This window comes from Spermophilus citellus (genome assembly GCF_964194105.1).
Source record: "Spermophilus citellus genome assembly, chromosome: 5".
NCBI lineage: Eukaryota > Metazoa > Chordata > Mammalia > Rodentia > Sciuridae > Spermophilus > Spermophilus citellus.
Window position 1 is genome coordinate 145,318,489 of NC_138186.1, and position 12,690 is coordinate 145,331,178.

At 39.4% G+C, this 12,690-nt stretch overlaps 1 protein-coding gene across 3 annotated transcripts in view; it reads left to right on the forward strand.

Annotated features, from left to right (window-relative positions):
• Window positions 1–12,690, forward strand: part of PDE7B (phosphodiesterase 7B) — a 308,410-nt gene that overhangs the window by 167,954 nt on the left and 127,766 nt on the right. Inside the window, exon 1 of one of the 3 annotated variants that reach the window (XM_081296563.1) lies at window positions 861–1,980. The exons of the other annotated variants lie outside the window; for them this stretch is intronic. Coding sequence (XP_081152689.1) covers window positions 1,743–1,980 — 238 coding nt within the window. The 5' untranslated portion in view covers window positions 861–1,742. Of the gene's footprint in view, window positions 1–860; window positions 1,981–12,690 lie in introns of those variants that run through there. 3 annotated transcript variants of the gene reach the window in all.

A 12,690-nucleotide genomic window follows, 5' to 3' on the forward strand; every position in this document is an offset into this window, starting at 1 on the left:
AATCACTCACCAGTGTGGAACACCCATCTTGTTAACCATAGGTTCAGAGAAATAATAGAATAATACTAACAACAAAATCACAGAAGCTTTTTTTTAAAAAATGAGGTAGGAGCAATGAAAACAAAACACACTCTATGATGCTCTTTCTCCTCTCCCCCATGTCTCCTCCACGCTCCCCTAAAGAAACATCAAATGATTGTGTGATCAAACCAGCTCCAAAAGGAATGTAGAGCAAGAGCAACAGATTGTACATCAGCAAAATGAAGGGCCAACCAAAACAAAGCCCTTTGCACTGCAGAGATGTGGAGAGGAGAGGAAGATAGGGTTGTTACAATGTCCTCCAAGAAAACAGGGGCTATCCATGTGAATGCTCAAGTTCAAATTGTTCCCACAAACCCAATTTACTGAGGAAAGTGCCAAGCATAATACCACCCCCACTTTATGTCCAGGGCCTTTCACATAAGCTACGGGGGGCATCCCTTGTTGCTGTGTTGGTTCTGCTTCCAGGGTGAGCGCCTTCATCTCCCAGCCTCAGGAAACAAGAGAACTGGCCCATGGTTGTCCTCAATTCAACCGCTCTCATGTGGGGACACAGTAGTCAGTGGCCCAGATATTATGCCCACAGTGCGCTCTCTCCAGAAAGTGAATCTTCCACATATTTCCCCTTTCTTTTCAAGACCGCTCAGGCCCCCTGTGAACATCCTTGAAAATGACTGCTTCCATTTGAAAGTGGGTTTTTAGCCATCCCAAGTTGTGGGTCCAGACAGTACAGACCCACAATATGCATATGCACGGGGACCTTGACGCTTCTCTAACTCACTTCTTTCCGCAGCTTTGGAAGTGATTCGATGTTATTTCCCTTCCAGCTGAAGGGCAGCTGAGGTTACAAAGGGATTTGACTAATAAGCCAAAACCCTGTTAGGTTTGCTGAGAACCAAATGACAGCGAAGGGGGAGGGGTGCGGAGTAGGAGGGAGAGTGTTTGTTTGATCTGCGATCCCAAGATCAGCCCAGTTCCATCCCAGTGTGTCCCCCCACCTGGCCTTTGGAGAGAAGCTGCTGCGAACTGGTTCTGCGGTGCTCAGCTTCCTTCCCCCCCCCCCCAGAGCTCCTGGGGGTTTGCAGGACCAGAGACCTGGAAGCTTCTAGGCTTCCTGCAGTTGGTGGTTGACTCCTCACCTGACACCTCCAGATAACTGGCCTCTGGGGGACCCCGGAGAGTCTGGCAAAGAGACAGCCTCCCTTCTTTGCCTGAAGTCCTTCAGAGCTAAGACGTTTGACAAACTTTGACAAGCACCAAAAAGCAAATTGGAAACAAATCAGGAGGAAGAGGAGGGAAAGCAAATGCAGAGAACTCAATGGCTTTTCTTCCCCCCCGCTGTCGTTCCAGCTGTAGCCTGGGATTAATTAAGTGCTGTGAACTCAGTGCCTGAGAGAGAAGGGAAAAGGAAAAAAAAAAAATGCATTCTATCTCTCAGGAAGGAGTACAGTAACAGTTTCTCACCAGTGAGAAACCTTGGGAAGTGCCTCGCTCTCGTCGCCAGCGTTTGCGTGGGGACCGGAGAGACAGGAGGCTGTGCCAGGCTGGAGGAGGCTTGTCTTTCCAAGGCTGGAGAGGATCTCACGGGGGTTCGGCTACCCCTGCCGAGGAAGAATTTCCCTTCTGCGAGCAGCAGCGGCGGCGGCAGCGGCGGCGACGGTGGCGGCGGCAGCCCTACCTCCTCTTGTGGGGCACAGGGCAGAATGCCTGTACTAGAGCGGTATTTCCACTCGGCAGAGCTAGGCAGGAGGTGGACAGCCCCAGAAGGTGTGCTGCCCTCCTCCCTGGGCAGCCGGCCGGGGTGCCAGCAGGGGCCGCTGCCCTGGGACTTGCCAGAGATGATCAGGATGGTCAAGCTGGTTTGGAAATCCAAAAGTGAACTGCAGGCAACCAAACAGAGGGGCATTCTGGAAAACGAAGATGCTCTCCACAGCTTTCCAGGTAAATTGACTGTGGGGTGCAACAAGGTGGCAGGGCCACATCTGATTAATCGAAGAGCCCAAGTCAGAAAAATGGGAAAAGGAAGGAAGACAAACTGTACAGTTTAAGGTCCAAGGGCTGGGACTTACAAATGTTGGCTCTGTTGTAGAAAAGCATCTAAAAATTTAAGAGTGATAAGGTACGAGGTGCATTGGGGTGGAATAAGAAACCTGGGATTTGGGCTTAGCCTGCTTCAGGCTTGCCCTGTGGGCTCAAACAAGCTGAGTTTCCAGAGTTTCAGTCCTCCAGAGGAGAGGGTGGAATTGGATGCTTTTTAATGTCCATCCTGCCTCCAACCTTTCTTGTTGACATATTAGAGCTACCTTCCAAAACAAAAACAAAAAATATTCTCTTTGAGTTGCTTTTTGTAATTATGCATATAAAGTAAAATGTATCTTCCAGTTGTTAACTATACAACTATAGAATGTATGATATTCCCAGGACTGCCTTTGGCCTACACCCCTTCTATGTCCTGGGCAAGTTGGTAAACTCTCGTGCCTCAGTTTCCTCTTTGACAAGCAACAATAATACAAACAACCCTAAACTGATAAAAGGAAAAATCAACTCACCCACAAATGTGGAAATGATGATTCATAGAGGATTTGTCATATCATAAGAATGTGCTGTATTTGGGACTGTCATGGAGAATTTGCTGTTTCTAACAGTGAGCACAAGGACACAAAGATGCCTAGGATCCCCCTGAAGGACCCCAATGGGCTCCATAAACTACACATGCTATAAGTGATTCCAGGGTGATCTCTCCCTTTGTGGAATATGTTGGTAAATATTTGTAAAGTAGTGGCTTCACTTGAGAAGAAAGAATATGAGTGTGTGTTTATGTATTTGACGTTTTGGCTGGCCCTATGCAGTGGAATCCTGACATGCCATTGGCGGTGAGAGATGGGGTGGACAGAAAAGATACACCAAAAATTACCTCTCTCTTTCTCGTGGAAAGAGACTAGGAAATTAAAACTTGCCTGGTTTTGTTTTTAATAACTTATGACAGAAACTTTTTTTTGGTTAAGTTGCCTAATAATCTATAAAGAATATTATAAAAAAGTAATGGTCTGAGCAAAGAAAAGAATTTTTAAAAAACAAACCAATGTTGGTCTCTAATAAACAATGAGTATTTAAGTACTTAGAAAAGAGAAGGAAACCAATCATCCTGAGGTTTATGTGGCATTCGAGAGATGGAGCACTGGGAAATGGGTCTTGGTCAGAAGAAATGAGGTAATGCGGAAGCCATCCCATATTTCGTGTGTATAGGGCAAGCAAAGTGGAAAAAGCCACCTGGGCAGAAAATTCAACTATGATACTTCAACTGTTGCTCTCCTCGGTTTGTTTTAATAAATTAAATGATTAAAATTCATATTTGAAATGGCACCCTCTGGTAAAACTGCCGAATTCAACAGATGTTAGCGTGTCAGTGGGGTTGGAGGTATGTTATTTTTCTATCGTGTGTTAGTGGCAGAGCTAGTTTAACTTCTCATGGCTTAAATGGGTTTTCTAGCCTTTTGCTAGGACAGGTAGTTGAGTCTTAATGGAAATGCATCGGTGGCCATTTGGAAAGATCGCTGCACCCCAGGCTGCAGTCCTGGTCACCCTGCCTGGAAGGAGCAGGCTCCAGCTCAGTACCTCCCTAAAGGATGCTGGTCCCCTCCCTTCTTCTTCCTTTGCCTTCTCATTCTCAGAGAGAGAAGGGCTCACAATTTCTGGTGTCTGCAAAAAATCTTTTATCATCCACCTATGAACAGAGGGCCTTAGGATGAGCCCCAGATGTGAGCTGCTTTGCTTTCAGAATTATCTCTTGCTTCCTCTTCCTCATTCACCTGGTTCCCAAAGCCCTTTCCTTGCCCAGCATCAGGTGCTGTTCAACTGAGCCATTTTCACCACTAGGGAGTGGCATCAGGGACCCTCAGGAACACAAAATCTGCCATTTCTCCATTTTTAGAAATGATGGCTTAAGCAGTTTACCCCTGTGTGTACAGGTTTATGGTAGAAATGATCCCCCCCCCCAACACACATCAGTTCTCACCCTTGCCTCAGTGCCCTCAAACAATTTATACTGTTACAGTATCATTAAGCAACTCACTGTGCATCAAGTGGCACCCTACCTCTAAGTTCTGTGCTTGAAATGTCTTCTTTGGATCAACTCACTGAAAATGTTGTATTCAGACTACCAAATCCAGTTCAAGCATCCGGTCCCACCTTCTCCAATAGCTGTGTGTTCCCTCCTCTTGGCTATCTTTACCATTAGGTACTTAATACATTGCATGTGTGGCAACAACATTTTTTGCTACGCTAGTAACTGAAAACAGGAAAACTAAATATTATAAACTCTGTGTATATTTTGACTGCTTGTGGTATCAGATGAATTGGTTGAAATGTTTAAAAACCATGAAATTGCAGAAATTCTGAATAGAACTAATAGTCACTTTAGAGGACTCTGGAGATGGTGTTACCAGTCTAATGTAACCTTAAAAGTTCCAGTTTTTCTCTTCCTTCATGAAGGGCATCATTATTTTTACTCGTATTTTTTAGATGACACTGGAACTTTGTTCTTTACGAGTGAAATAGAAAAATGTTTTGTGGTTTTATTTTAAATGGAGAGGGCAAAAAGAATTCATGGGAAAATAAGGATATAAATAAGTATTTGTGAGAGATTTTTAAGATGAAATACACTGAATTGGATGGAGGCACAGGAGTCTCTAGTGCTCTGATGAGAGCAAGGTGACATGTGGACATCTCCCACCATCTTCAGATCAGCATGCACTAGAGACACTTCAGTGGCTGTTCCAAACCTTAGGCTGGAGAAGAGAATGGGAGACAGCAAGAAAAAGAAGGACTAGTCACTTTCACATGTTGGGGCTTATGGCATCTTTGGCCAAGCCAGGCACTGGCCAAAGCACTGTTTACCCTAGAAAGGGACTCTGGAGGGGATGGGTATGTTTGAGGTCAGAATTTCAACTCAGTTTAGTGAATTGTACCATATTATTTAATTATTCACATCTTTTCCCCCTTTTCTCAGGGTCATCTGATTAACTAGTTAGCCCCTATATTTTTAGAACTGAGGTAAATAGCTCAGAGACTAAGCAATTTGACCAAGCTGACACATTTCAACTGTGTAAGAACCAGATCAGGACCTCAGTTGCCCAACTCTGGTCTCCAAAACTCACATGATTGGGGCATGTGGTAGGTAATTTAAATTTATACTTAAGACTTAAGACATGGCTTTATTGATTATATGTTGATGGAGCAAGCATGAGAATTCATGATGCAAACCTCAGTCAAACCAGAAAAATAATAGTAGCAGACAAAAGAATTTAAAGAATTGTACCTTCTTTGCATTTTTCTACTTATCTTGTGAATTTTAGTTTTAGAAAGAAGCTTCAAGTGCTGGGAAGACCCAGGGGAAAATCCTCATCTACTATTAACAGAAATTAAGCTTCTATCACAGGGATAAAAGCCTGCTCTGAGGTAGGGAGCAGGGAGAGAAGAGGATGAGAAACAACAGGTGGTTTCTCAGATGCTGCGAACACAAATATTATTCTAATTATGATTCTAGCCAGCAAGCAGCTTAAGACTAGACATCTCCTAGCAGGACTTGTTCTTAGTTGAATAAATAATTTGATTTTAAAATTCAGTCCAAATAACTGAAAACTCTGCAGCTATGGAACTTACCTTTCATTTTGGCATCTCTGGTCTAAATTTTACATTATATTTTACTTATTTATTAGGCTTGTTCCCATTTCAATAAAGCCTTTGGTTCCAGAAAAAATATAGAAAACACAACTGTCTCTCTCAAAAAAAAAGAAAAGAAAAAGAAAAAAATTGTAGCCCATTTCTCAATAGCCATTGAAACTCACATTTCATAGAGAATACAAATATCAGAAATTTGCTTTATACCCAGCTCTAAATATCAAACATCAGACAAGAAAATTCTTCGAAAGAATTTTGGTTCCTAAACTCCACAATTCATATTAGCATTTAATGTATAATTTTAAACTTTTCAATAATCAGACATGATATGAATTTAATATGTTAAAGACTAAACACTCTGATCATTATAATTCAAGGAACATTTATTAGTTGCTTCATGTATACCAGGGATTGTGCTAGACAGCATAATTCAGAGATGAATCAACAGACTCAGAGAACAATTATGAATTAATGAATCAGAGTTCAGTCTACAGAGTCAGTGTGAAAACAAGCACTTACTAGTTTAAGCCTCTCTGTCCACTCAAAATATTGACTGTAAAACTAGTAAAATTCAAGAACACTTGTAAAACTTCACATATACTTTCAAATACTCATCAGTGCCTAATGACCTCATTCAAAGCAAAACAAATTGCTTTAAAAATCAATTTGTCTCAACAGCAAATAACCTGACATGAATTCATAAGGTTTTGCTAAAACTACTGCTCGTATGTAGCTATACTGGATAATAATCATTGGCCATTTAATCGATCCTTAAAATGGGAATGCAAAATTAATTCAAAACAGGAAAACATCCTTTCACTGCGAACTGAACCTTTTCTTGCACTTTGATTTGTTTTTGTGCATAACAGAAACCCAAGTTCAAAGTGATTTTCTCCAGCTTCCCAGTTCTGATTACTTCTAAGTCCATAAGAAAGGCTCAATGTGTCAGATTTTAGTTAAAGTGTTGAGATTTAAAGGTTTTTAAGCCCTGCATCTCCATTACTGAATTGTGTGACCTTGGACAAGTTACTTCACCTCTCAGAGCCTTAGTTTCTCTCCCATAAAAGGGGAAAAACTGTAATAGCACCTTCACATTAGGTTGTAATGAGAATTAAATGAGATAATGCCCCCTCTAAAAAAAAAAAAAAAAGTGCCTAGAAAGAGCTCAAGCCCTGCTACATTCTCAGTAATGGTAAGCATAACACACAATTATGGGCTTTATGTGTTATTTTTTCATCAACTTCTCTCTTACCTTTTCCCTCTTATCTATTCAGTTACGTGGCCCTTGTTCAAACCTCGTGTCATTTTGTCTATAATTCTGCAGTAACTGCCAATGGCAGAATTTTCTCTAGCCCTCTTCTTTCTGCTCTGGGATTTAGCATAACAATGTTAAAAAAGAAAAGGCAGAGTTTTTTCACCCCTCTCCAAATTCTTTAATGATTTTCCAGCTGGAGAAAAAAAAAATCGACAATCCTTCGTCTTGCATTCAAAGGAGGAAGGAGCTCACTTTACTTGTCAATGTTGCCCTCTGAGCACTTATATTCTATCCAGACAAGACAAGCATCTTACAGCTTCCTTTTTGCATTATACTTTTTGTTCCCAGTGCTTAATATGACTTCCCTCCAGGTACCCAATTTCTCCCATTCCCACACTCACATGCAAGGCTCTTCACGAAGCCTTCTCAAGATGACTGAAGAAAAATACAACTAGCCTTCAGTATCCAGGGGTTCTGCATTCATGGACTCAGTCAATTATGGATCAAATAATAATAATAATAATATAAAAATGCACTTGTACTTAATCTATACAGACATCTTTCTTGTCATTATTTCCTAAACAACAACTATTTACATAGCACTCACACTGCACCAGATATTATAAGCAATCTGGATGATGTGAATAGGTTATGTACAAATACAGCATCACTTTATATAAAGGACTTGAGCATACCTGGATTTGGTATCTGCATAAGGCTCTGGAGCTAATCCCCTGGGGATAATCAGAATGACTGTCTTCCTCTTCTGAAATCTCATAGAACTTCTTTTGTATTTATTTCACAGGCAAATCACTTTATTTTGTTACAAGTAGTGTACATTTGCTTCTTCCCCTCCACCATTACCTGCTCTTTGGGAGTCTGGAGAACATTCTATTTTTTGTGTGTGTTCACCCTAACATCTTTCACTTGTCAGCCACTCAATACATTTTGATATGTGTGGGGGGTGGAGGGTGGTGTTAGAAAATTATCAGAAGGAATAAAATCGTTTACAAGTTGCCATTAAGTGCCTGAATGAACATTTTTTTCCTAGAGACAGATTATTCAAGATGCATAAAACCTAGTTTTTTTTTTCTTTTAATGGAATCATTTTTAAACTTGTATTCTAGCAGAAGATCAGGATTAGTCATTATGGCTTTTAAAATGTAAGAATACACAAGAGTGAATTTCAGAACTCAAAACTAATATGAGACAGTTCTCTCTACATAAAGAAGTTGTAATTTACTGATAATTACAAAATTTTAGAGCAAATGCTTACAAACTTTGCATTCATTTATATACTTTAAAAATAATTACTCTGCTCATGCATCTTGGACTGCTTTATATAAACTCAACCAAAGTTTCTAAAGTTGCTTCTTTTACAGACAACAGCCTGTGTACTCTCTAACATAATTTTAAAAATAGAGTGCAGAAGAGATGTGTTTACTTGGCCCTACAAATGAGCTTTTGAGGGGATGAAGCTAAGGGGAAGATGTTATTTCCACATCTTCTGCTCTTTGCCTGAAAGCTGCTTCTTTTTTCTTTTCTTTCTTTTTTTATTTTTTTCCAATAAGGCTGGTTTAACTGGATAATGAAGCACTGATTTTATAAAACTCAGAGAAGCAACTGGAAATGTGTGCTCTTTTCTACCATCTGATTTTTTTCTCTCATTGATTGTCAATGAATGCATAGTAGGTACATCTCACCATATCAAAAATTTAAGCAAAGCTCACAGTGCTTGTATCATGTCTACATGAATTTTATCCTTCCTCTTTTCCTTTTATCCCTCTCTACTTTTCCATGAATTTCTCTTTGGAATTGATATCAATGTCTAAAATGCTAAGAGAAGTTTTATCTTTTGTCTTAAATTTCCTCAAATTACAAAATTAATCAGAGACCCTTAAGAACTTAAAAAACCCACATGGAATATATGTTATAGATTATAAACCAAGCCCCTGTCCTGAGCATTTGGTCACTTTATCAGCTCTTGCACAAGTGCTAAGGGAGTACTTGAGCTAGCAAATCACATCTTTATCATTAGCGACAAGATAAAACTTAAAAGTTAGCCTTGTACACAATTAGGAGGCGTGATTGACAAAGCAGCATTGACTTGTGGATGGCCTTGAGTCCAAGAGGCCAAGCTCACTGAAGAAAAATAAAATCCTGGAGAATAGAAGAACAAATTTCAAGAGAAACTGAGTAGCAGTTTCATGTACTTGGTAATAGAAACTAAACAGTACTAGATCCAGAAAACTGTAAAATAAAAATCAAGATGAGAGTTGCAAAGCACATGAATGTAAATCTTTAGTCAAGTTATTGAAAAGGAAAATTGAATAGCCAAGGGTAGTGAGAAACACAGGAATGAAATGATTAGAACTTTTACAGTTGAGTCCTCGTGTGTTCCTTAACCTGTAGAGTTAAAGCCAATGTGTGAGATTCTCTTTTGTGCTTCCCTCTCCAGATACTTTGGGATGGCACCCAATTATCTCAAATAAATCTACGTACATAAATAACAGGCACTTCAGAAAACCTAAAGATATACATATCTAGAAGGTCTCATTCAAGGAGGTAGATAGAATTTGCTGAAGGTGATTCAGATACAGATATCTCAACAGGCAAAAACTAGGAACAATCTAAATAGCATCACTCATATGGACATATGCATATGGAAAAGCAAAAATGTGGTCTGTAAATATGGTGAAACACTATTCAACAATAAAAAGAAACCAACTGCTGGCTTATGATACATTATGAACGAACCTCAAAAACATTACCGGAAGCGAAAGAAGCCATACCCAAGAGACCATATATCCTATGGTTCCATCTGTATGAAATGTCCAGAAAAAGAAAATTTATAGAGACAGAAAGTAACTTAGTGCTTGCCAGGAGTTGGGGGTAGGAATGGGATTAATTGCAAATGAACATTGGGATCTTGTCAGAGAAGTGGAAATATCCTAAAACTGACTTAAGGTGATGGCCGTACTACCCAGCAAAGTTATTAAAAATCATTGAATTGTACTCTTGAAACTGGATAATTTATGATACATAAAATACACCTTAATAAAAATTGGTTTTTTTGAAAATAAAAAAGAAGAAAAGAAAGAGAAGAGAAAGGAATAGATGGAGAACCCAGCAAAGAGTGCCTGGGGGCAGGAAGTGAAATGAGGAGGAAACAGCTGCTGTTTAAAATATTTGTAAAAGAGATTTCAAATTTCCATACTCAATTGTGTCATAAAATACAGCCTATGTCTCTTCTCCAACCAATCAAATTTTGCTCTTGAACCCATCTAAATGGAGAATAAGAAGGTTTAAATTTTTTAATTAATGACATGGTTGTCAGTCTTTTCTGGATTAAATTACTTCTTTCCCTTCCTCCTTGTTCTCCCCAAGATGGCATCAGGGTGCATGTGTGCCTTAGTCCCCATATACCTATCTGAATGCTTCTGCCCCACACACGTGCAAGGTGCCAACCTGAGAGGCAGAACCACAGGTATGTTCTACTATTGGCTCTGCCTTTGACTCCCCTTCCCCAACTCCCCAGGGCATCAGGAGTGGCCTCTGAACCTCTCCTGTTTAAACATATCTTCCCCTGCACCCTCGAAGTTTTCCCCCCAGGAGAAGGAAATCTCTGTGTGGAACCAAATCCACAGGCCTCCCTCCCAGTATGGTAAAGAAATCTTTAGTATATTAAGTAATTAAAGAATGAAGACAATCCATTTATCTTTCCATAAAGAGCAGTTCTCAAGATTATTGTTCTGCTATTAACTCACACACAAAACAAACCCGAATTTGGTTACTCTGAAGGTCAAATGATGATTGTCAGCTCCCTCTTTCTCTTCTCCTTCTTGCTACAGCATTCTTGATCAGCCTCAGTAGATACCTCTGGTGGGACAGAACAAGAAGATATGTCCAGGAGAGTGAAAAAATAATAAAAAAGAAATAAAAGAAACAGCAAATGGATGCACAAATATCGCTCAACAAACTTTGTCTGCATTACCCTGTGGTTGCACTACTATGTGCTTAACCCTATGCCTGAGGGTTGCACCTTCACTGGGACTTGCTTGCGCTCTATTATCATGCATATGCTGAACTCAATTGTTCTGACTTCTCTGTTCCCTCCTTCACTTTCTCTCTTAAAAATATACGTGTACATTTCAGCAAAGTCTCAAGACTTTGACACTGGAAAGTTCAACTGAATGAGTGTAATACAGGAAACAGGATGTGTACCAATATATACCTTTTTGGTTGGTTTCTGAGGTTTTGTATCTGCAACTAATTGTAATTGTGGTCATAATTATACAGTGCATTGTACTCTGGTCAGGTTTCATGCATTTTCGAGCTAACTGGAAATTTCTGAGAATTCTACTCCTTCTTTCTCTGGTCCCTGGCCCCTAGGGATGGAAAGTGCTGGAGGAAGTGAGGGTGAACTCCAGTCAGGCTGCCAGCATTGCAGAGGGATCATTATGTTCTTCTAGCACTGTAACAGGAATCACTACTGCCTCTTCCAAGAGGGTCTATTAGGGGAATCTGCTGCCTCTTCCCCCTCCTGTCTCTATAACCCACTGGAGATTTAGATACATCCATCTCCTTTGAATTCTGAGCTTTTCACTGCTTTTCGTTAATAAGCTCTTAATTCTGTAGTAGAAGAAAAGGAACTATTTCCTTGTCAATTAAATTAGTATATAAAATCAAGAAATTATGGATTCACCAGATTTGTAAAATCTAAAGCAAATTCTTCCTACCCTGTTTAGGATGAAAATACCCTATTTCTTGATTTGGTGATAAGAGCATTGTAAAACATGAATAGACAAAATTGGACTAAAACAAATTTTGCTTTGAAAATGTCTCAAATCCTGCAAAAATAATTAGGAACATTCTAGGAGGTCATAGATTTGAAAATAGTGTTTTAATATTACATGCAAATATTTAGTTTCTTGTATTCCGCAATGAGTGTCAATCACATTGGGATTTATTCCAAAATGAGAAGAAATTGAAATCTGTATTACTGATTATTTATTGAAGATATTCAGGAAATGGAACTCAAATTCAAATTTTTTGGTTTCTTTCCAAATTATTCAATTGAATAATTACCTCTTGTGTGTCTATCCAGCGTATTGAATTATAATCCTGGGAAGAAGAAGGAAAAAAGGTAGGTGTGGTTAGTTAGAAGAGACAGATACCTAAGCAACCCCATGATATCAATGGCATATGTCTTACAATATGGTAGAAATAACACTCCAGAAGACTACGAAGAAGGACCAAGAATATTCATTCTACTTAATTTGTTTAGTAACTATCATGTGCCAAACACCATCTTTGGTCCTTTGACATTAAATCTCATGACTCAAAAACATTGAAGTGGATGGTTGATGGATAGATAGATGATGATGATAGATGATAGATAGATAGATAGATAGATAGATAGATATGATTTATGATATACTAAGGTACATACTCATGAAGGAATGAATAATTCTATCTTTATTGTGGATATTAAAGAATCAGAAAGAAGGTCATTTTTTTTAGATATCACTCAAGTTGGTAACATTTCTGCAAATTAAGAAGGGATGAAAGACATTAAAAGATGTATAAACAATTAGACTAAATCCAAGAAATTGTGGGGAATAGCAAATTGAGGCATATGGAATATATCAGGCAAAAACTACAGATGAGATAAGCAAAGAATGCTGGAAACCAGATAGTCAAGGGCTCATCTGCCT